The sequence below is a fragment of the Panicum hallii genome, chromosome 4, assembly GCF_002211085.1.
Source record: "Panicum hallii strain FIL2 chromosome 4, PHallii_v3.1, whole genome shotgun sequence".
Classification (NCBI taxonomy): Eukaryota; Viridiplantae; Streptophyta; class Magnoliopsida; order Poales; family Poaceae; genus Panicum; species Panicum hallii.
In genome coordinates this window covers 42,146,835-42,172,034 of record NC_038045.1, presented here as the reverse complement: position 1 = coordinate 42,172,034, position 25,200 = coordinate 42,146,835, and the positions used below count along the sequence as shown (strand labels likewise).

Genomic DNA, 25,200 nt, shown 5'->3' with positions numbered 1-25,200 from the left:
ATGGGGGGTAGCAGCCTCAACATCATGTATGCGGAGAATCTGCATGCCATGGGCATCGATCGGTCGCGCATTCCGCCGTCGGGGGCGCCTTTCCACGGCATCGTGCTGGGAAAGCAAGCGATCCCGCTCGGGAAGATCGACCTGCCCATAACGTTTGGTGATCCGACCAACTATAGGACGGAGACCCTCACCTTTGAAGTGGTTGGGTTTCACAGATCCTACCATGCCATATTGGGGCAACCAAGCTACATGAAGTTCATGGCCATCCACAATTATACTTATCTGAAGCTCAAGATGCCGGGCCCGCATGGGGTCATCACCGCCGGCTCCTCCTTCCAACACGTCTATCAGTGTGAGGTGGAGAGCTGTGAGCTTGCCTCGACGGTCATCGCCTCCGAGGAACATGCGGCCATCAAGGATGAAACCACGGAGGAAGTGCCTAACTCCAATTGGGCTTCAGGATCCTTCGAGCCCGCGGAGGGTGTGAAGGAGGTCCTTGTTGACCCTGAGAACTCCGCAGACAAGAAGGTGCAGGTTGACATTGTGCTCTCCTCCAAATAGGAAAGTGCGGTCATCGACTTCCCCACGCCAATAAGTATATCTTTGCATGGAATCCCACGGATATGCCGGGCATACTGAGAGAAGTCATCGAGCATGCCTTGAAGATTAGGCCAGGCTCTAGACCGATCAAGCAACGCCTGCACTGCTTTGACAAGAAGAAGCGTAGGGCCATCGGTGAGGAGATCGCAATACTTTTGGCGGCCGGATTCATCAAGGAAGTGTAGCACCCCGAGTGGTTAGCCAATCCTATTCTTGTAGTAAAAAGAGTGAGAAATGGAGAATGTGTGTTGACTACACGAGTCCCAACAAGGTGTGCCCAAAGGATCCGTTTCCTTTGCCTCGCATAGACCAGGTAGTCGACTTGGCCTCCGGGTGCGAAACCCTTTGTTTCCTTGATGCATACTCCGGGTACCATCAGATCATGATGAAGGAGTCCAACCAGCTCGCGACTTCCTTCATCACCCCCTTCGGATCGTACTACTACGTCAGCATGCCATTCGGTCTGAAGATTGCAGGGGCCACATACTAACGGTGCATGCTCTGATATTTTGAGGACCTCATCGGGCGAACCGTCGAGGCTTATGTGGGCGACATCATAGTCAAGTCCAAACAGGCTGACCAGCTGGTGGCTGACCTAGAGCAAACCTTCGCTAGACTCTGAGCGAACGGTGTTAGGCTCAACCCCGAGAAATGCGTTTTCGGGGTTCCGAGGGGCATGCTGCTAGGTTTCATGGTTTCCGAGCGTGACATCGAAACCAACCCGGACAAAATAGCAAGCCATTACCAAAATGGGCCTGATTCACAACCTCAAGGGGGTTCAACGAGTCACGGGGTGCCTCGCAACCCTCAGCCGCTTCATTTCTCACCTCGGCGAACGGGGTCTCCCTCTCTATCAGCTTCCGAGGAAGACCGATCGCTTCGTATGGACCCCTGAGACTTAGGAGACACTTGATAGGCTTAAAGTGCTCCTCTCACAGGCCCCAACCTTTGTCCCACCATCCAAGGAAGAGCTGCTCCTACTCTATATCGCAGCAACGACTCAGTTGGTCAGCGCGGCCCTTGTCGTAGAATGGGAAGAGGAGGGGCATGCCCTCAAGCTGCAACGCCCCGTGTATTTCGTAGGCAAAATCCTGACCGATGCCAAGACTCGCTACCCCTGGATACAGAAGCTTGTGTACACTGTTTTGATCGCCAAATGGAAACTACGCCACTACTTCAAGTCGCACCCCATCACAATGATCACGTCTTTCCTTCTCGGTGAGGTCGTGCGTACCCCAGACACCACTGGGAGGGTAGCAGAATAGGCTCTCGAGCTCATGGGTAAGGGGATCTCATACGCCTCTCAAAAAGCTATCAAATCCCATGCACTCGCCAATTTCATCACAGAGTGGACTGAAACCCAGATGCCCCCGGTAGCCATCAACGAGGAGTACTGGATGATGTACTTCGATGGATCGCTGATGAAGCAAGGAGCCGGCCTGGGCCTAGTCTTCGTCTCCCCTCTCGGCGTGTGCATGAGGTACATAATCCCCGTCCATTTCCCCGCTTCAAATAACGTGGCTGAGTATGAGGCACTCATCAATGGCCTACACATCATCATCGAACTCCCATCTAGGCCAGCTGCACTCCTGGCGCCATCTTGAACAGTGGAAGCGCACGCACCATCAGCGGTGCCACCCACATTGAGTGGTAAGCCCCGATGATGCCGGCGCTGCAGAGGCCATGGCCCTTTAGCTACGCAATGGCGCCCAGGAGTGGGGCGAGCCTCTTCATCTCCTTGTCCACAGGACCCCACGACCACGCCGGTGGAGCAGCCGCAATGGTACGGCTGATGAAGTACGCGAGAGGGGTGGCGTCGTAGTTCTTGATGTAGAACCACCGCGAGTGCCACTCTTTGTTGGACTTCGTGGTGGCGATGGCCATGTACTCCTAGGCCAGAGGCCCTCAGAGATGGATTCCAGCGCATCCTATCAAGGGCATTGATCCATCCCTTTTCTTGACCAGGGAGACGGCGAAGGAGTACCTCCAGAGCTCGAAGTGAGGTTTGATCCCCAGGAATCCCTCACACAGCACGATGAAGGCCTCAATCTGCTGGATTCCATTCGGGTTGAGGTGCTGCAGCTTTAACTGATAGTGATGAAGGAGCCCCTGGAAGAAGGGATGAGGGGGTGTCCCAAACCCGCGCTCGTGGAAGTGCGTGAAGGAGACAACATGCCATCACGCGGCGCTGACAACTCCTCGCGGCCAGGTATGAGCCACTCCTCCCCAACGGACCATGGGCAGAGAAGTCCGCGCTTGACGAGACCCTCCAGGCGCTATCGGCTCACATCTGAGCGGTACGACGACGCCATTGCTGGGCGGCGAAATGGGGTTGGGAGTTCTAGCAGGGAAAGGGGTGTAGAGGAGGGGGCAGCTTGGGAAGATGACGGCGAGGAGATGAAGAGGGCAGGAAGATGAAAGAGCGTGGAGGCAGCGGAGGGGCCGAGAGCCCCAATTATAGGCGAGGGAAGTGGAAGGAGAACCGGTGCCTCGACCCCCACGACCACAATAATTACCACTTTCATCGCGTCATGTCATCCCATCATATCAAGAGGCGCTCGTGCGCCGCGCCCAAGTGTGACCCCTCGTGGGATGCGCCTGGCAGTAAAGGGGCCAAAGGCCCTAGCAGGTAAGGAGGGATACAGGCTGAAAATGCCCCGACGGCCCATTAAAGTCCGAGGGTTCAAAGGTTGGCCTGAGAATGGGTTCACAACCGCTCCAGGGCAGCACCAGAGTGATGGGCGAGGATGGATGGGCCCGCTAGCGACCAGCACCTAGGCGCGCAAGCACCACGGCATCCTGACCCACGTCCAAGTCTTGACTAGGACACGATCAGTGGTTTTTCTCCGAAGAAAGGTAGCAAACTATCGGGACCGGTCGAACGGACCTGATAACTATACGGATTGGTCGTTGAGAGTTTGGAGTCGGTCACCAGCTGACCCAAGCCGAATCTTGTCGAATGGGAGTTGGGGCCCCACTCGGATTGACCTGTTACCAGCTCATCGAGCACCGCATTTCGACCGATGAGGAAAAATGTGGCACGGCTCAGTCTTTTCATCCTAACGATAAGGACGCTTGAAGGGAGACAATCATAAGACGAGACGGCCACCCGACCAGTCTCCGACTAACGCGCAGGGGCTCGGAGGTCAGCCTTGCAATGAGACCGAACGCGCGGTCACATACCAAATAACGGCGAGAGCCGAAAGGAAAATCCTATCCTGCCCTTCGGGTCCCTCCCGAGTAGGAAAAACCCCAAGACAGCATCCGACCCCTCGTGGGCTCGGGGGCTCCCCGGAGGTGCGAAACCAAACATAGAAACATCCTTCTTTTATTCAAAAATCAGGGGAACGATTACATGGTGCACTCTAGGTGCGTAATGAAAACCATGAGACCTAGATTTACCAAAATGACCCACACTTTGGATAGAGAATGTAGCCAGCCATGGGCCATGCGTGAATACAAACAACTTAAGCGCTACTGTGCAGGGTAACGCTGAAGGTTGCCCGAGGTCTGGGTCGGCTGACACAAGGCCAAGATGGATGGCTACGGCGTAGTCCATCCCCTAACAGCGAGGCTGTCTCGAAAGTATGAATGGTACGTGGCCATTGGCGCGTACATCTCATGCTGCCTAGACACGCTTGCCAGCCGTCGCTAGGTGACCCCGGCAATGGTAGCGGGGAGGATGAGAAAGAGGGAAGCTGAGCAAGGCCGTGAGGCACCGGACGGAGCCAGCAGTCCCGCGTGAAATCAGGGCAGGTGCAGCAAGACCCACCCCCGCCTCCCTACGGGAAGGAAGTAGGGAGTTGCAGGTGAATCACCACCTACCGAACGATTTCATGAAGGGCGACGAGTCCGCCTCCGCCCTCGTGTGGAACCGGCACCAGATCCAAGGCAACCGCCTCATGAAGGCGAAGCCAAGGATCTGGACGCTCGGGTTCAACTTCCTCATGCTCCTCCGCTCGCAACAACAACCAACAGGGGGCTGGGACCCAGCTCGAACGAGCCGAACCCAGGCTTTAGGAGGCCTATCTCTACGATACATTCTTGAAGGACTTGCCACTCGGACTTGGTGCCGCAACCAGGAGCCCAGCGCCGCTATTAATAGCCATGCTCGGGCAAGGCGATGACGCAGGGCCGAATGGGCAGGAGACCAAGGAGCCAGCATTAAAAGGGTCCACCTACCCCGGTCCTCATGAGCGACTGCAACCTCGACGAGACAGCACAAGATAAGACGGGGCATGCGGATGTAGGACAGGATAGGAGCGAGCGATAGGCATCGCACGAGCCCCGAGGCAAGCAAGGACGAACGCAATAGGAGAGCGTGCGCCACGTGACTCGGTGATCACCAAAGCTGTCGTGAGTCACAGTCGGCGGGTGACAAAGACGAGACCCAACGAGAAGGTGCCTGAACCAAGACGTCGTCATGGGGCACCTCTTGGATACGCTAGCTGACCCTCTATACGCGCACCCACGTGAGACAAGAGGAGGGAGAAGCTCTGAGCAGTTGCATCAACCAGGACATGAAGATGAGCACGCCAGCAAAACAATCTACGCGAATCTCTGATTCGCCCAGAGGCTCAGGGGCTACACCCGATGGGTGCTCTCATGCGCACCCACATGAGCCTGACAAAGACAAGTCGCCTCCAAGTCACATCAACCCAAACGCCAAGCCGGGAACGCGTTCGGACCGGCATGGGACTCGCTGCCCGGGTAAAGCGAAACCCCAACACGGCTCTCCGAGCCGCGCAGGGGCTCGGGGGCTACTATCGGGGGAAAATATCACGGATCCCCCAAATAACATTCCTTAGGAAGCTGATCACGGATTAGCTCCCTTAAGGAATGCGGCATGGGCCAGTTGGGCCGTCAAATGGCCGCAAAACAGCCCACCGGAAGAAGGGCACATACAGCCCAATGTGTAGCACTAGATAAGGACACGGCCGCCTCACCCGACCCTAAGGTAAGGGATTGGGCGCGTCCGCCTTGCCCAACCCCAACGATGAGAGGTCGGGCGCGTCCGCCTCGCCCAACCCCAAGGGTAAGGGGTCGGGCACGTCCGCCCCAAAGTCGTGGGGCCCCCAGGGTCCTCACGAAGTGACGGGCCACGCCGGAGGAAGAACCTCTGGAGTAAAGGTAGGTAAGGACGTGCAGTGACATGACCTCCGGAAAGGACAGCCTACTACGGCAAGCCCCAGCCGTCCACCGCACCGGGGTTCAAACCATAAAATGAGCCGGGGGGGCTCCCGACGCCCGTCTCGGCAGGGTGCACGTCGCCCGTCCTGCGGCCCGGCAGACCCATGTTGTCCATTCCGTTGGGGCGCACGCCGCACGTCGCACCAGGGCGCGGCATGGGAGCGCCTCCGTCGTCATCTACAGGCCAAGCAGGGCCCATGCGAAGAAGAGGAGAGGCAGCATGATCCCAGAGATCTCTCTCTGTATCCACGCCCTTCCCTTTGACTTATATAAGGGGAAGGGAGACCCCCCCATGCTAAGGGGACCGAACGTTCAGATTCACATCCTCACACGCACACTCCATTCTAGACTTGGGAGTCCTTCCGTCTGTCGTCCGTTTGTAACCCCTACTGCAAACCTAGGGCAAGAGCATAAGTGGCTCGAACTGAACATAGGGATATTCTGTCCGAACCAGTATAAACCCTCGTGTCTTTCATGCTCACCATCCGGACCAGACGCGCAATCACGAAATTTACTAGTCAGTGGTTCGAAACATCGAACTGTTAGCTATTCCTTAATTCTAGATATAGGTCTATTAAAGGTCAAGTCATCTCATCTAATACCCAAATTTTCATTTAAGTGAGAAATAGGTCAAGTCATCTCATATATATCCCTGCCCTTATATCTATCCCTACTCTTGTGGTGCGACCGTTGTTCATTTAAGTAAAGATTCTTACTCTAAGATAATTATTTATTATAAAATTTTGGAATCTTAGTGGTTTAACTTAATTAAAGAAACAAATTGTTACATGAACTGGTTGATTACTATATGAATATGCAACTATCGTCTTTCAGTTCTTCCACGTAATGTGTTCGAATGAAAAAAAATACACAAGTGTCCATCGAGCTCAGAGTGAATCTGGACTGGTTGAAATTTGGACTAGTGAATGATCATCACATGATCATAACAAATGTGACATATGTGGCTTTTGCTTTTACTCAATATTCAAAGAAATAATCATGCTCAATATTGTCCAATACATCAGTCTCGACTTGTATTTTGTACTTATCAATATGTATTATTCATTACCGAGATTATTCACTTCACTATATGTATGCGTCACTATCTATGTCCAACTTTGACTTCAGGCATATGGAGGTCAATGATAACCATATATATCTGATCCGGTTGCGCCCCTATGTACTTGGAAGGATTGCTATATACATGGTTATGTTATTTGAGGTCTTTTGACCAGGTATATAAACTGACAATTGTATTATTGTCCTAAACTTATCGACCTTTATTATGGATAAAATTATTTCAGGTTTTTAAAAACTATTACTGCAAAAAAGTAAGAATTTGTTTATAGAAGAAATGCTACAGCTTCATTAGAACAAAAATCGTCGAGTGGAACAAAAAAGTGTTTAAGTGGAAAAATATAAACCTGGAACAAAGTTGTAGAACAAAACAATAAATTATACGTCTTGCCTTTATGAGAAGATGGAACAAAACAAGTGTTCAAGCGAAATAAATGAATATAAATCTGGATGAAATCAGAAAAACTTTCCGAACAAAAAGATCTCATGAACTTGTAGACTATCTCATAAATAATATGGAAACAATCCGAATACACCAGGTAACATATTATAAATACTATAGGAAAAACCCAAACTACAAATAAAAATGTTCCAAAAAATAAATAAAAAACTCCAATGCTCTATTTCTAATTAAAATGTTAAATTTTTAAATGATTCAACATATACTCATGTGATCTTGTTTTATTGTATTAATTGTGAACAATATCATGGTGTACATGGTTTTAAAAATAGATAAATGATTTAGGAGAAAAATTGAACTCATGATTTTGGTCCAATGCATTTTCAACTAATCACGTCGCGATATCTCAGAATTGGTCTCCGTGCCTGCTTGCCCCCATATTAGGCTTTGTTAGGCCATTGTCAATGAGGAATTTCATAGTTTTGTTTTCAAAATACAACATAAGCAAGATAACATTTAATTCATAGTTGGAATAGTTTCATACAATGCATTGTTATTTTCTTTGTTGTTTCCTAGGCTACATGCAAGATACAAACTACTTTGAAAACAGTGTACACAGGGTTTCACCCCATGAAACTCATTTCATCTCTTTTCATTAACTCATTTCCACATCATAAAAAATGCTGACATAACACTTTATTTAATAAGAATGAAACTCTCGTTGAGAATAGCATTAGCTAGCATGTATACAATGTATTGACCATATGGGCCAAAATCATAGTACATTGATATAAAAAAAGGCATGCAGAGGAGGATGCGGGGCAGACTATATCATTTGCATGTGCTAGATGCCTAGATCATCCAAATATATGTGGAGACACAAGTACAACTTGGTAACTTAGTGGTAACACTCCGAAATAAATTATTTGGCAATGCTCCGAAATTTTTGCAGAGCTCTTTGACAAGGAAATTAAAGTAATAGATCAGGAACGTAAGATGCGCCCATCTTACACCCAACCAAACATTCCAAATACCAGTACTTCAGCAGGCACCAGCCCGGAATCCCACTTTGCCATGGCTGACGTCGTAGTGCACCTCGAACGTACGCTGGTTCACGTTGCCGAGGATCCCGGGGAAGTCGTCCGGGCCTGCCTCCTGGAAAGCGAGGCAGCCCTCCAATAGAATCCCGTTGGGGACGTCGAGGTCCATCGTCGCGCCGCCGTCGAACGTCAGGGCAACCGTCGGCACCGTGACATTGCTGAAGCCGGTGAGGTTGTAGCATGTGTCGAGGTCTTCGCTCGGCGGCAAGAGCGGGTACGCGGACATGGCGCTCCGGAAAGCACTCCGCAGCGCCGCGTAGGCCGTGTGCGGGAGCTCCGTGATGACCGTGCCGGAGTCTACGATCATGCCGTGAGAGAACACCACCGGCGGTATGTCCAGCTGCTTCCCGCCGACGCTGACGCCGGTGAGAGTCACCACATAAAACGTGGCCTCCTCGACGCGCATCGGCGTGAACAGGAAGCCCGATGTGTTGGCGCTCGGCGCGCCGCCAAGGGCTAGGAACCCGGCCTCGCTGTTCTGCGCCGGGAGGCAGTACGAGAAGGCGCTGCCATAGACCGAAGAGGTCTGCACGACGAGCGACTCCGGCGCGCCGCCTAGCCCGATCAGGCCGTCGTACTTGTCGTTCGAACCTTCCTGATCGTCGGCGCAGCCGAAATGGAAATCCTCGACGGTGACCCCAGGCGCCAGCGTCAGCGTCTCCTTGCTGTACACGCCCCTGGTATGCGATCCGTCCCCGTACTCGATGGCGAACGCACACTGGGAAGCGCCGCCGCTCGTGACGCAGCCGTCGCCATAGTCGTCGACGGTGAGGTTCCTGCACGCGCCGGCGCTGCAGGGGATGGCCGCGTACGAGGAAGACTTGCTCGGGTCGAACAGGGGGTCCTTCTGCGGGTAGCACGCGGTGGAGTTGCACGGCGCGCACTGCACCCACGACAGGTCGCTGCCGGTGTCCATGAGGACGACCTGCGGCACGGGCGGCGTGCCTAAGCCCATGGTGACCACGTACTCCAGCGAGTCCACGGAGCCGCCCAGGTGAGCCGGGATGGTCACGTTGGCATCGTCGCCTGCTTGCGTGCTCACCGTACCCGTGGACGCTCTGCTCCTGATGTAGTTCGCACGGGCACGGCTTCGGCGGAGCCTCTCGGTGAAGGATGGCTTTTCAGAGGTCTGCAACGGCGCGCACGGCCCGTGCCAGTGCGCTAGTGGCAGGGACACCGTGGCCCGGCTCGGCTCTAGGTTCACTGAAAAAGCATGCGGCATCAGGTTATCTCCATTATTTTGATGTGCAGAGGCCAAACCAGTTCTGTACCTCTTGTTGTCGAGCATTCTGCTGCTTCTGGCTGAAAAGACCGGCTGGTCAGCACCGTTACAAAGCCATGCTCGTCGTCGCCTCCATGAGCGACGGAGTAGTAGGTGCACAAGATGATGCACACGAACAGATGAGAGGCGGCCATGGAAAGAGTATCTCGTTGTGCAAAGGATGGGATGGTTTGGAACCTTATAGAACAAGTATCCATATAATGCAGCTCTTCACTCGGGTTCACCGATAAGCTGTTAATTAGCTGTACACGGGAGAGGATGAGCGAAGATTGCAATGATCAAATGCCGTGTTCTCCATAGTCCTATTACTCACAACAGGTATGTAGAAACGATATTTCCCATTGTCGCACAGCTCTGTCATGTAGGCCATGTTTTGTCATGTATGGTTTTGACGACAAAAATGTCGTCGTCATCCATAATGCTTGGTATTGTCCGTCACCAATGACCTGATTGTCACCAACTTCATGGCACAGGAAAATGTACCTTTTGTTGTGTGCAAGTTCATCCATAACCTTTATTTAAGAAATTATAGACGCAGACCTTTATATACACACATGCATACTCATTTGAAAAACGCAATGAATGGACACACTACCCAATGAGCACCGTCAAGATATTGGGCCAACATAGGTACTTCTCTTCCAATAGGCATATTTAGAAATTCCCTATTTGACACCAGTAAAGTTGAGAATTCCGACACTAAAAATTTTTAACTTCCCTATTTGACACGCGCACGGTGCATCGGCGCCAACGGCTGTGGCGCGCCTCACCCTTGAGCCTCCGGCCTCGACACTCGGCAGTCGGCCCTCGCCCAGTTCCCCAGTCGCCCCTCAAGCCTCGGCTACTTGGCAAGATTGTGGATTGCGGTGGCCCATACGATTCTGAAAAAGAAAAGTGAGCACAAAGCAATTTTGATTGGCGATTGCTTGTTAATTTGTGACAATTCTAGAGCAATGCAATAACTTGAGTGATTGTAATTTTTAGGTTCAAATCATGAAGAGGAAGAAGGATAGTAGTGCAAGCTACTACCCTTGAAAGGGAATTCTTCTTGCAAGCTAAGGACCAGGACATCATCACTTATTTTAAAGGCATTAAGGATCGAAGAGTTAACCTGTATGCTGAAATTTATAAGCTTTCTTATCATTTTGCTGTTTCATCCTCTATCTATTTCACATGTTGCAACTTGGATATGTTGATCATTTATTAAATTTATTATCTCCATGTTGAACAATTTCAAGTTATGATAAATGCTACTTAATTATGTGCTATGAAAATTTTGAATACCCAGACCCCAAATTCTAGGCCCGCCCCTAAATGGGACAGATTATGTTAACCAAGAGTTTGAACAATTCCTTACCTCGAATGATATTGAACATCAAACAAATTGTGTTAACACTCCAGAACAAAATGGTGTTGCTGAATGGAAAAATAGGCATTTACTTGAGTTTGCTCGTTCCCTTATGTTTACGATGAATGTTTCTAAGTTTCTTTGGGGTGAAGCAGTGAAGACTGCTACTTATTTAATTAGTCGCATGCCTCTCTGAGTCCTTGACCATAAATCCCCTGCTAAGTTACTTTTGCAATCAAATGATTTTGTTGTTTCTCCAAAGGTTTTGGGATGTGTTTTCTTTGTACATGACTACAAAAATAATGTTGGAAAACTTGATCCTCGTGCTGTCAAATGTGTCTTTGTTGGTTATTCTCCTACTCAAAAGGGTTATCATTGTTGGTGTCCATCTGAACGTCATTTCTTTGTGAGTATGGTTATGACATTTTGTGAATATGAACCTTATTATGAGTCAGCCAATGATACTGGAACTACTCTTTCTTCTCCTGAAGTGGAACAAGAGGGGGAGAGTAACAGTGGAAGTATTCATACAGGCTCTATTCTTATTCCTCCTTTAGGTGTTTCCTACGGGAATGATTCGGTTTGTAGTCAGGGGGAGGGAATTAGTAATGACAGTGAGAGTGGAGGTAATAATTCTTGTCATGGAGAGTCTCTTATTCACACTCTCTTAATCCTAATGCTCCTTCTAGCACTATAGAGCAAGGAGATAATCAATTATCTACTCAACCTCCTTCTAAAAATGATCTACCTATAGCCCTAAGAAAACCAACTAGATCTTCCAATGTTCCAGCACATCTTAAAGATTATGTTGGTTACAAACATGACATCTCCAACTTTGTTTCTTACAAAAGTTGCAACCCATCCTTCTAGAGTTTTACTGCCTCTCTTGATTCTATAGTCATACCCACTAACTGGAAATTAGCTAAAGAGGATCCTAAGTGGAAGGAGGCAATTCTTGAAGAGATGAGGGCATTGGAGAGGAATAAAACATGGGAGCTTGCGGATCTACCATAAGGTAAGCAACCTGTTGGGTGTCAAGTGGGTTTTCATTATTAAACATACACTTGAAGGGAAGGTTGATAGATACAAAGCCCGACTTGTGGCAAAAGGATATACCCAAATGTCAGATCCAAGCACACGGGACTATCCACATGGCGTACTTCTCCTAGGATACGGGATGGGACATGGCCCATGCCCTGCATCTGTTGTAACTACTCGTAGTGCAGTAGGACTACTCATACAGTAGTTAAACTAGTCGGACACGGTAGAAAACTACCCGAGAAGTACTCGGGTAGGACTCCTGAGCTTGTACCCGAATAGGACTTCCATGTAAACTTGTCCCCCCAGACTATATAAGGGCGGACAGGGACCCCCTTGGGGACGATCACCATCAAAGGCAATACAAACCACACATGATGTAGGGTATTATGCTCTCGGCGGCCCGAACCTGTCTAAACCTTGTGTTCCTTGCACCTTCGAGTTCCTAATCTCAGCGACACCCTAACTACAAACTCACCATCTCGGGGGTATACCTCAGTGCGCGTGGCAGTAAAACACCGACAGCTGGCGCGCCAGGTAGGGGTGTTCATCGAGCATCCATCGGAGAATTCGATGGCATCATTCAACTTCACCAGCGTTGTGCTCGACGAGGGCACAACTTTCATCTTCGGCTCCTGGATCTGCATCGCCAATGGTTTGGGTGGCTTCAACATCCACCTAGCCAACTCCAAGGAGCCGGAGGCCTCTTTATCAACTCGAAGCAGCGATCTCGACGAGTTCATCGACAACCTCGACGAGCTGTTGCTTCCCGATCTCGCCCTGCAGATCAAAAAGATGTCCATTTTCAACGCGACTTCCGCTCAGGATGCATCATATCTAGTCGGATCAGACTCAAACCAATCTGCAGGGACCACACAATCTAAATCCCTCTCCGAGTTGGAGAAGGATTTGAATCTGCTACTCAAGCTAAAGGACGTGGGAGCCACGGCTTGTTGGGGGCCCCCGTTTTCGACATCTACTCGGACTCCAACGAAGAGTACTCCTCGCTCATTACTACACCTTCAAGCCAGTCTCGGAGATGAGGGAGCCACCGCCCGTCGAGCAGCCCCCGCCCTTGAAAACCACTCGCAACCTGATGGCCACACCGAATCATTTTCAGGCAGCCATCTGGGTTTAACCATAACATCAACGCCGCAAGACCGTTTCATGTATTGGAAGAGCTTTGAGCCTTCCGAACTACTCGATTATAAGTCTTGCCTTGTGGACTTCACGTAGGAACTGCCCTTACAGGAGGGCAAACCTCTCTCTCCCATCGCGGAAGAGGGAGAAAGTAGAACAGAGCTACTCGAGTACAGCCTTACGACTAACCACACACCGGATCATCAAGTCTGCATGGCCTCCCTTCGCAACGCAGAGGATGACGAGCTGGACCTCCAGTACGACAACGAGCAACTCGCGGACATGTCAGCCGATGAGCCCACAGCTGATGCTCCACAGGATGAAGACGAAGAGCACTGAAGGATCCGCTAGGTGAAGAACGCCGAGCGCAGGCGCAATGCGCAGAATCGCGTTTGCGAACCAAGGGATCTAAACAACGCTTTTGCAGCAATCGCAGATCGGGAGTACCGTACGCCGATTGGCGCCATCGCAGAAGCAGCCCTCTTAGCTCAACAACTCCCACCCAATCCTTAGATACAAAGGCTGCAGTATCTGACTCAGCGCGCGCTCGTGCAACTCAATGGGCAACATCCACTATCTTCCACTCGGAATCCACCCTCGAGGTCTGAGCACCATGGCGAAACCGCACTGGTCAGTTGCACCCCTGAAGGAGGCCCCGAGAGCCAGAGGAACGACAACCGCAAGCACAACGAGGGCCACCCGTCCGTGCGAGGCAACAATGAACAAGAAGTACAACAATCCACTTGCACCCAGCGTGGTGCAAGGCATCAAGGCCAAGATCCACTCGAGGCCAGCCTTCACGACGCTCCCACGATCGACCTTAGGCAGAAGATCAATGAAGGCCGCAACACGCGGCGTGTCTTTGCAACGAGGAGAAGACACCACTCCGGCAGGTACCACGATGACGACGACAGCGACCGCTTCCCTATCTTCACCTCCAACATCATCGACAAGTCTTATCCAAAGGAGTTCAAACCAGTCGGAATCCCCTAGTACGATGGTAAGCAGGACCCACGCTAGAGGATTCGATGCTACTACGTTGCTATTGAAGTTTTAGGGGGATCTAACTCCACCAAAGCTCTCTACTTCCCGGTGGCTCTAGAGTACGCACCCCTCACGTGGCTTGAAAGCCTCAAGCCAAACTCCATCGACTCACGGGAGGACCTCAAGCGGGCCTTCATCGACAACTTCCAAAGATCCATGATCAGGACGGGCACTCGCCATGATCTATCCCAGGTGAAGAAAGAGATGAACGAGACCCTGAGGTCCTACACCCGGCATTCATCGAGACACGCGCCACCATTTCCAACATCACCGACGAGAACGTCATCCGCTGCTTCCAGAACGGGCTCTTCTTGAAGCACACGTACCACGACTCCGGATGCAATCGCCTGGCTACTGCCATCGAGCTGCGTGACATGATGGCACGGTGGGCTGACCAAGAGGACGAGGAGAATGACTGCTTCCCCAAGCGCAACCACGACAAGCAAGGCAATAGCAATGGCCACTTCGACAAGAGCCAGCGGAACCACTCGGAGAACACCCAAAAGCGCAAGCCAGACCAAGAAGTCATGACCGTTGAGTGGAATCCGTGTGGCAAGAAGTCGGGAAACAACAACACACAATACGAGAAAGTCATGCACAAACAGTGCCCGATACACCCGAAGTCGCGACACATGCTCTTTGAGTGCATCACCATCCGCAAGTCACTCAATGCACCACCCCTCCCTCAAGGAGGAAAGCGAAAGGACCAGGAGGACGACGAGGGAGGTGACAAGTTGGAGGCTCAAGACTTCCAAGATCCGAAGAACGTCATCAACGTCATCTTCAGCGGAGACGGTGGATTCCCATCCAAGCGCGCGCAGAAGTTGACCCCGTGTGAAATACTCTCTGTGGAGCCAGCCACGACAAGGCCTTTGAGATACAGCGAGGTCCTGATCTCCTTCTCCAGGGATGATCAATGGACCAGCTTCTCTGAGCTGGGAAAATTCCCGCTCGTCCTAGACTCTATCGTGGCGGGCTCACAGCTAACCCGAATACTCATCGATGGTGGGAGCGGACTCAACCTGCTTTTCGCGAGTACTCTGAAGAAGATGAGCCTGGACATCTCCAAGATGCTCACCCCCAGCAAAGCTCCTTTCTACGGCACTGTCTCGGGTAATGTAGCTACACACTCGGGTCAGTGGTCCTGCTAGTCACCATTGGGACGAAAGACAACTACCGCACCGAGTACATCAAGTTCGAGGTGGCGGATTTCGACTCGTCATACCATGCCATCCTTGGCAGATCGGCACTAGCCAAATTCATGGCCTTGTCCCACTACGTCTACCTGCTACTCAAAATGCCAGGAAAGATAGGCGTACTCACACTCCGTGGCGACCTGAAGAAGCCGTAATACTACGACCTGGAAGCGATCGAGTACGCACAACATCACGCGTGCCAGAGCCATCTACAGAAGTACTCACGGCCGCGCAAAAGCTAACCAACTCAGAGATGGAGATCTCCAACCAGCGGCCTAGCCAATCGAAGGTTAAACCCAACCCCAGCCACGTCGGCATCAAGGCCATCCAGCTGCAAGAACGTGACCCATCCAAGACTACTTTGATAGTGGGCGGCTTAGGCGACAAATAGAAAAGCACGCTCGTCAGCTTCCTTAGCGCTAACCAGGATATATTCGCATGGAAACCAGTGGATATGCTAGGGGTGCCCAAGTAGTTGATTGAGCATTGCCTAAAAGTTGACCCTAAAGCCACTCCGAAGAAGCAACGACTATGATGCTTCGCCCCCGACAAGCGAGAGGCCATCAAGAAAGAGATAGCAAAACTACTCGCGGCTGGTTTTATTAAAGAAGTGTACCACCCCGAGTGGTTAGCTAACCCTGTACTAGTCTTGAAAAATAATAATAATGAATGGAGGATGTGTGTGGATTATACTGATCTCAATAAACACTACCCGAAGGACCCCTTCGCGCTCCCATGCATCGATCAAGTCATCGACTCTACGGTTGGCTGCGTCTTGCTCTCCTTCCTCGACTGCTACTCGGGCTACCACCAGATAGCTCTCAAGGAAGAAGATCATATCAAAATGGCGTTCATCACCCCCTTTGGAGCATACGCATACACTACAATGTCATTCAAGTTGAAGAACGCAGGAGCCACCAACCAACGGGCCATCCAACAGTGCCTTGCGGACCAGCTACTCCGCAACATTGAAACTTATGTGGATGACATGGTCATGAAGACCAGATCCCACGATGAGTTCGTCACTAATCTTGAGAAGACATTCAACAGCTTGCGACGGTTTCGGTGGAAGCTTAACCCGATGAAGTGCGTCTTTAGCGTGCCACAAGGAAAACTACTCGGGTTCATTGTTAGTCACCGAGGAATTGAAGAAAACCTGGAGAAGATCAATGCCATCACAGCCATGGACGCTCCAAGTATGATCAAGGACATCTAGAAGCTCACAGGCTGCATGGCAGCTTTGAATCGATTCATCTCTCGACTTGGAGAAAGGGAACTACCCTTCTTCAAATTGCTGAAGCTCCACGACAAGTTCCAGTGGACCGAGGAGGCAAACCAGGCGCTGCAAGATCTCAAGCATCATTTGCAGTCACCACCTATCCTGACGGCTCCCCAACTAGGCAAAAATCTGCTACTCTTCATCACCGCAACTACTCACGTCGTCAGTACGGCAATCATGGTGGAACGACACGAGGAAGGCCACGCCTTCGGGGTGCAGCGACCAGTCTACATCATCAGCGAAGTCCTCTCTGAATCCAAGGTTTGTTACCCGACAATTCAGATGGTATACTCATCACTTCCAGGAAGCTCCGCCACTACTTCGATGCATACAATATCCTAGTGGTCTCCGACTTCACATTGGCGAATATCCTCCACAATCGGGACGCTACCGGACGCATCTTTAAGTGGGCCGTGGAGCTAGAAGCCCTCACACTCGACTTCAAGCCTTAGATAGCTATCAAGTTGCAGGAACTAGTCGATTTCATGGTGGAGTGGCGAGAAAACCAAGTGGAAGCCCAACAACTAGCCAGAGCATTGGATCATGTACTTTGACGGCTCACTCAAGCTCGGTGGTGGTGGTGCGGGAGTACTTTTGATCATCCTGAGAGGAGAACAGCTCAAGTACATGTTTCAAATACTATTTGAGGTCTCTAACAACGAAGCCGAGTACGAGGCATTATTGCACGGGCTACGCCTGGTAGTCTCCCTGGGCATCAAGCTACTACTCGTCTACGGTGATTCCTTACTGATGGTTCAACAAGTCAACAAGGAGTGGGACATCAATAAGGACACCATGGACGCCTACGTTACAGAAATACGCAAGCTCGAGAACAAGTTCTTGGGATTGGGAATTCACCATATGATTCACGACAACAATGTGAGCGCGGATGTGCTCTCCAAACTGGGTTCTAATCGAGCTAATGTCCCACCGGAAGTTTTCTTTCATGAGTTGCATCACCCTTCCATCAGAGCACCAGACTCAAGTTCCATCACCCAGGGTTCTAAGGAACCCGACCGAGAGGTCTTGATGATCAAGGTCGACTGGAGGGTGGCCTTCATCGACTACATCTAGGAGCACAAACTACCCCCGGCGTCGAGCCAAAAAGCGCTGAAGCTACTCGCATCCTAAGGCGCAGCAAAGGGTATGTTCTAGTCGGGGATAACCCGTACAAGCGTGGATCAGCATCAGGCATACTCATAAAGTGTGTCAGCACGGAGGAGGGCAAAGAGATACTTCAAGAGATTCATGAAGGCATGTGCGGGAACCACGTGGCTTCTCGCACATTAGTCGGCAAGGCATTTTGATCTGGTTTCTACTGGCCGACTGCTTTGGCAGATGCCAAATCACTCGTTCGCCGGTGTACCAACTGCCAATTCTTTGGCAAACAGCCCCATATTCTGGCTCATAACCTCATTACTATAACACCCTCATGGCCATTTGCATGCTGGGGCCTGGACATGATAGGGCCCTTAACAACAGTGCTAGGAGGTTTCACACACGTGTTGTGGTCATCGACAAGTTTACCAAGCGGATCAAGTACAAGCCAATTGTAACGCTCTCTGCGGATCGAGTGGTTACTTTCATCTGTGACATCTTACACCATTTTAGCTTCCCCAACACTATCATTACAGATCTAGGATCCAATTTCCACTTGCATCAGTTCTGGGATTTCTGTGAACGCAGTTCCATTGAAGTCAAATATGTTTCAGTAGCTCACCTGCAGGCCAATGGCTAGGTTGAGCGCGCCAACGGCTTGATTCTTGATGGATTGAAGAAAAGACTCTATGACGAGAATAGCAAAAAGGGTGGCAAGTAGATCAATGAGATCTCATGAGTAGTCTGGGGGCTCCGCACACAACCAAGCAAAGCCACAAAACAGTCACTTTTCTTTCTCGTATACGGATCTGAAGGTATATTATCAGCTGACTTGATGTGTAAGTCTCCACGACTGGAGATGTTTGAAGAAGGCGAGGTTGACACTGCAAGACATCTCGAGCTTGACTCAGCTAAGGAAATCCGATGCAATTTATTATTCCAGTCGGCCCACTACTTACAAGGAGTTCGTCATTACCATGATAGGAACGTTCAACGACGCTCTTTCAACGTTGGATATATAGTTCTTTGACGAATCCAGGATGATACTGGGCTACATTAGTTTAACTCACGATGGGAAGGGTCTTTCCTCGTGCACAAGGTTACAGGCCCTGGATCTTATCGCCTACAATACCCTGATGGCCAGGAGGTTCCCAAATCTTGGAATATTGAGCATCTACACCGTTTTCATCCTTGATCAATGGGACATCTTCTATTGGTGTCTGGAGATTAATACTTCCAGTACAACTCCGTTTTACTAGTTTACGACTAGTATTACGCGCAAGTTTGCTGAAGGGGCCTCACTACCATACTTCCAGTAACTAACTACTAGTTTCTGACTAGTATCTTGGGTTACTGAAGAGGCCTTGCACTCATATTTCCAGTACAACGCCGTTTTACTGGTTTACGACTGGTACTACACGTAAGTTTGCTGAAGGGGCCTCGCTCCCTTATTTTTAGTAACATATTACTAGTTTTCGACTTGTCTACTATGTTATTAAAGAGGCCTCGCTCCCACTGCAAGAGGTTTACTACTTTACGACTAGTTCTACATCTGTTCGGCTACTTCGACTACTCGTCTTGACTACAATCCTAGTCGGGATCGACTCCGACTAGATGGCTTCATCGACTATTCAAGACTCAGCGGCTACTTGCCCAATGTCTGGGTTCGGGGGCTAGCGCCACCGTTTGCTACGTCTACTCTATGCTTATCATCTAGCTCCTTGGCTTGGGGGCTTGATGGAACAAGTCACTCAGCGTGCCTCAAGGGATAGCTCTCATGGTTATATGCTGGACACTGTAAAACTACTTGACCATACCCGATTCAAGAGGCTTTTTAAGATTTATCTTGGATAGATGTTTGTTAACCATTATTTCAAAGATTATATTCCAAAATAAAGAGTTTATTCAGATTATTACCCAGATGTCTTATTTAGTCATTGGCTCAGGGTACAAAGATTGATTTGAGAGGCTATTTTGGGTGTTTGTTGGTGATGTTATTTGTTTAACCATTTTTTCAGGGAATTCATCCTGAAAAAAGAGGTTTTCAAATTTACTAAACCGATTTGCCCATGTTCACCATCAAATCTTTACTGTCATATATTGCATGCTACAATTCTTTGGATCCTTTCTTCCAAACCTTCGGGATTTGGATTCAAGGCTCGGGGGCTACAGGACACGTGTCATCAGCGACTTATTTTTAAATCTGCTAGAAGATAGGGATAGAAGACTCAAGATTAAATTGACCCTCAGCTTGATTCTACGAGTCAACCTAAGGCTCGGGGGCTACTCCATATGGAGTGCGAGTTTAATCGCACCCCATATAAAGAAGATTGGACAACTACTCGGGGCATGAGCACCTCACAGCCTCGACACAGCCAAGGAAGTACTCGGAGGACACCTTCAAGATGAAGTTCGGGAGAACTGGAAGATGCCTTCAGAAGTACTCGGACGCCTGTAGTTCTCGGCTACGAAGAGCTCAGGGGCTCGTCAGACCCAGGCACACGGGACTGTCCATGTGGCGTACTTCTCTTAGGATACAGGATAGGACATAGCCCATACCCTACATCTTTTGTAACTACTAGTAGTGTAGTAGAACTACTCATACATTAGTGAAACTAGTCAGACACGGTAGGAAACTACCCAAGAAGTATTCGGGTAGGACTTCTTGGCTTGTACCCGACTAGGACTTCCATGTAAACCTGTCCCCCAGACTATATAAGGACGGATAGGGACCCCTTGAGGACAATCACCATCAAAGGCAATACAAACTACACAGGACGTAGGGTATTACGCTCTCGGTAGCCCGAACCTGTCTAAACCTTGTGTTCCTTGCACCTTCGAGTTCCTGATCTTGGCGACACCCTACCTACAAACTCACCACCTCGAGGGTATCCCTCGGTGGACATGACGGTAAAATACCGACACCAAACTTATGGGATTGATTATGATGAGACCTTTGCACCCGTTGCCAAGATGAATTTTGTAAGGACTCTTATATCTTGTGCTATTAATTTGGAATGAGATATACATCAGATGGATGTAAAAAATACTTTTCTTCATGGTGATCTTCATGAAGAGGTATACATGCATATACCACCTGGCTTTGAGATAAGTCAAACAAGTGGAAAGGTACTATGGTTGTATCGATCTCTTTATGGATTGAAGCAGTCCCCAAGGGCTTGGTTTGATCGTTTTAGACAATCAATGCTCAAAAGAGGCTATCTCCAAGATCATACACTATTCTATAAACATGATGTTAGTAAGGTTGCAATTCTAATAGTGTATGGCGATGATATTGTGATTACTGGGGATGACAATAATGAGATTGTCAATTTGAAGAAATATCTCGCTCACGAGTTTGAAGTAAAGGATTTGGAACAATTAAAATATTTTCTTGGAATTGAAATCTCCTGTGGCCCAAAAGGGATATTTCTATCTCAAAGAAAATATATTTTGGATCTACTAAAGGAAACTGGTATGCTTGGTTGTCGGCCTACAGCCACACCTATTGAGCAAAATCATCGTTTAAGTAAAGATGGTGGGACTCCCGTGGATAGAGAATGTTATCAAAGGTTGGTTGGAAGACTTATATACCTTTCTCACACTCGACCTGATATTGCCTTTGAGTAAGTATGGCGAGTCAATTTATGCATGATCCTAAGTCATCTCATATGGAGACTGTCTATCGTATTTTGAGATACCTTAAGAGTTGCCTAGGGAAGGATCTTTTATACACCAAACAAGGAAATCTACAAGTTGAGTGTTACACTGATGCTGATTGGGCTGGATCTTTGGATGATAGACGTTCAACCTCTGGACACCTTTGTTGGAGGTAATCTATTTGCTTGGCGAAGTAAGAGACAAAGTGTTGTTGCACGTTCTACTGCAGAAGCTGAATTTCGTGCTATGGCTCATGGTGTATGTGAGTTGCTATGGCTTCAGATTCTTCTAACTGAATTAAAATTATTTGAGTGTAGCACCTTGATGTTATACTGTGACAACAAAGCTGTTATTGATATAGCTTCATCATGATAGAACCAAGCATATTGAGATCGATGTCATTTGTCAAGGAGAAATTGGATGCAGCAATAATTTGTCTGCTTTATGTAAAATCAGCTAGTCAGATGGCTGATGTTTTGACCAAAGATTGCCTGAAAAGATATTTTCTGCATTCCGTAGCAAGATGGGTCTATATGATGTATTTGCCCATCTTGAGGCGGAGTGTCGGTGTATGTTGTAAACATAAATGGAATTAGGAACTAAAGTGTAAAAACTATATAAAGATAAGGTAGGGTACAGAGAAGGATCCATTCAGTTTTTCTCCAACTGTACTGTTCGTCTTCCTCCTTTTTCTTCAACCTTGCCCTCAAAATTGCTCTCAAATCCACCACTAAATCTTCAACAATAAAAGTACGAGCACTTCTGCTATGCATAGAACTTAAAACTCTCTAATTCTATAGAAAGATCAGATGGGTCTGAATCATGGTAATTAAAAGGACATTCAATATTTGTTGATCTTTTTTCTTTTCTTATTGATCTAATTTGTGTTTAACATTATTCATTATTGAATTTTGTTGTGTACAAAGGGAGTACACATGAACTTAAATTTTACTCATGTGAATAATAAACAATTGAATCTGTTTAGTCAACATTTTTAACTTATTTGATCACTTTGATCCTTGTGCAATTATTTATACATATTCACTATACAAATGATATGATGAATTCGTCATAAAAATGCATATGGTAATACAATATATATTTGAACGACGCTGATAACATTGGCATGGCATTCTTCCTTTATTTCGACTCCAAGTAATATATTTTTATGAACAACAAGATCAAATGTTTTCATTATTTTAGCTGCAATTTATTTATAACCGTGGAAATATTTTTATAACCGTTATCTCATCAATTGAAAGTATGGTTTTAAATTGCCGGCTAAAGTGTTTAGCGGTAGGGCTGCCGTTACGGTATTTAGCAGGCTATAGCCAGCATTTAGTGGACTATAGCCGATTTTAACGGGCTAAATACTATAGCGGCTACTCTTCCTAGCAGGCCGGCTATTTAAAACCTTGATTGGAAGTCCTACCCTTCCGGCTTCAGCAAGCGCCTGGTCGGAATCCGACGTGTCCCCGGCCAGAATCGTAGAGCACCTCGAACGTGCGCTGGTTCACGTTGCCAATGATTCCGGCATCATCCGAGCTCCCTCCGACGAACGCGAGGCAGCCTTCCAACAGAATCCCACTGGGGTTGTCGAGGTCGATCGTCACGCCGCCGTCGAACGTCAGGGAAACAGTCGGCACCGTCTTGTTGCTGAAGCCGGTGAAGTTGTAGCATGTGTCGAGGTACTCGCTGGGCGGCAGGAGCGGGTACGCGGACATCGCACTCCGGAAAGCTGTCCGCAGCGCCGCGTAGGCCGTGTCCGGGAGCCCCGTGATGACCGTGCCGGAGTCTATGATCATGCCCGGGGAGAACACCGCCGGCGGTATGTCCAGCCGCTTCCCGCCGACGCTGATGCCGGCCAGGGTAACGACGTAGAACGTCGGCCCTTCCGGCGAGCTGTGCAGCGGCGTGAAGAGGAAGCCCGCGGTGTTGTTGCTGGGCGCACCGAGGGCGAGGAACCCGGTGGTGCTGTTCCAGGGCGGGAGGCAGTACGAGAAGGCGCCGCCGTACGTCCCCGCCGTCTGCGACACGAGCGACTCCGGCGCGCCGCCGAGCCCGAGTAGGCCGTCGTACTTGTCGAATGTGCCTCGCTGGCGCAAGCCGCAGCCGAAGCTGAAGTTCCGGACGGCGACGCCTGGCCTGAGCGTCAGCGTCTCCGTGCTGTACACCCCGACGGTGGTGTCGCGGTTGCCGTACTCGATCCCGTACTGGCACAGGGGGGTGCCGGTGCTGTTGGTGCAGCCGGCGTCGTAGCCGTCGGCGAGGGCCTTGCACGCGTCGGCGCCGCACGTGACGGGCGCGTACGTGGACGACGCGCTGGGGTCAAAGAGGGGGTCCTTCTGCGGGTAGCACGCCGAGGAGTCGCAGGGCTTGCACTGCACCCATGACAGGTCGCTGCCGGTGTCGATGAGCACGGTCTGCTGGACGGCCGGCGTGCCGAGGCCCAGCGTGACCACGTACTCGAGCGAGTCCACGGCGGCGCCCAGGGACGTCGGGATGCTGACGCCGGCGGCGTCGGACAGCGTGACCGTGCGCCCCGAGGCCTTCCTGATGATGTGCCTCCTCCGGGCGAGGTCGCGGCGGAGCCTCTCTGCCAAGGATGGCTCGCCGCCGCTGGCCACCGAGGCCGGCGCGCACGGCCCGTGCCGGTGCGCCAGCGGCACGGACGCGCGGTTCGGATCATCGGAAGTCACTGGAAATTAGCATCGCAAAGATTTAAAGGTGTAAAAAATTTGAGTCGCTCCAAGTTCAGTTCCCGTGTATATGTACCATGCGATACAGATGAGCATGCTGATGGTTGAGATTGAGACGCAGAGGACGAGCTAGTTGGCACGACAACGAAGCCATGCTCACGGTCGCCAAGAGCGACCAGACAGTAGCTGCAAAAGAGGACGCACTGCAGCAGAGGGGAAGAAGCCATGGCGGCAATGCTTCTCGTTCGTTGAAGAAGTACGGGAGCGTGCAGAGGAGCAGGGATATTATTTATTTATATATAGGAAATGAGCGTGGTGAATATTTTGATTTAGTTTCGGGGCATCGATGGCTACAAGAAGGGACGGAGGAAGCTAGACGAGGACGACGATGTGTACGTTCTGCCTGCTTCGTCCTGCAGGCGTACGAACGAGTTTTCAGCCATCGTTCAGGTGTGGCAATATATGTTCGCATCTTTGTCCTCTGTGCATTGGCAACTGCCTCCGTGTGGATGTACATGCCTGTGAGTCTGTGACTTTGGAGACATCAACTCCATTCGGAATGCTAAAATTGGAGGCGCCCAGGCTAGCCAGCTCGATCGATCTCATCCCAGGCATTGCCAACGGTTTTGATGGGCCTCGATCGCAACACTAGCTAGCTAGCTGCCTAGCTCAATGCACGAAAAATGTGTTGCAGAATGTATGCTGGGGTTTGTGTTGGCGTGTTGGCGTCTGGCTATACAATAAAGCACCCAAACAGTTAAGCTTAGACGAGGCTCAGCTTGAAATCTATTATCTTAATACAATAATATTAAAAGAAGCAATTACGTTCGCCGAGAGGAGTTAGAAATTACCATATTAATAAAAAAAGAAGAATATACATCGTCAGATTTTATGAAGATCCAACGGTCCCTATAATCCAAAAAGTTCATCTATTATCTTAATATAATAATGTTAAAAGAAGTCATCACTTTCGCCGAGATGAGTTAGAAATTACCATTACCATATTAATCAAAAAAGAAAAAATATACACCGTCAGATTTTATGAAGAT

At 49.6% G+C, this 25,200-nt stretch overlaps 3 protein-coding genes across 3 annotated transcripts; 1 reads left to right on the top strand and 2 right to left on the bottom strand.

The window, feature by feature from the left end:
• LOC112890504 lies at positions 1-561 on the top strand. The gene has a single exon (XM_025957386.1). The coding sequence runs from the start codon at positions 1-3 to the stop codon at positions 559-561; it is 561 nt and encodes a 186-aa protein (XP_025813171.1).
• Positions 562-8,308: 7,747 nt separating this feature from the next.
• Positions 8,309-9,783, bottom strand: LOC112891039 (aspartyl protease family protein At5g10770-like). The gene is made up of 2 exons (XM_025957934.1): positions 9,639-9,783; positions 8,309-9,570 (listed from the first exon to the last, which is right to left on the bottom strand). Exons 1-2 carry the CDS (start codon positions 9,781-9,783, stop codon positions 8,309-8,311), a joined length of 1,407 nt encoding a protein of 468 aa, XP_025813719.1.
• A 13,111-nt stretch (positions 9,784-22,894) lies between these two features.
• On the bottom strand, positions 22,895-24,378 carry LOC112890503 (aspartyl protease family protein At5g10770-like). Its single transcript, XM_025957385.1, has 2 exons — positions 24,228-24,378; positions 22,895-24,150 (listed from the first exon to the last, which is right to left on the bottom strand). Exons 1-2 carry the CDS (start codon positions 24,376-24,378, stop codon positions 22,895-22,897), a joined length of 1,407 nt encoding a protein of 468 aa, XP_025813170.1.
• Between the last annotated feature and the right edge of the window lie 822 nt (positions 24,379-25,200).

Bases quoted from the DNA above. Each gene is read 5' to 3' on its own strand.
- LOC112890503 (XM_025957385.1), bottom strand. From the start codon at position 24,378: ATGGCTTCTTCCCCTCTGCTGCAGTGCGTCCTCTTTTGCAGCTACTGT. The intron at 24,151-24,227 runs GTACATATACAC...GCTAATTTCCAG, and splicing joins ATGCTCATCTGTATCGCATG to TGACTTCCGATGATCCGAAC.
- LOC112890504 (XM_025957386.1), top strand. From the start codon at position 1: ATGGGGGGTAGCAGCCTCAACATCATGTATGCGGAGAATCTGCATGCC.
- LOC112891039 (XM_025957934.1), bottom strand. From the start codon at position 9,783: ATGGCCGCCTCTCATCTGTTCGTGTGCATCATCTTGTGCACCTACTAC. The intron at 9,571-9,638 runs GTACAGAACTGG...ATGCTTTTTCAG, and splicing joins AGAATGCTCGACAACAAGAG to TGAACCTAGAGCCGAGCCGG.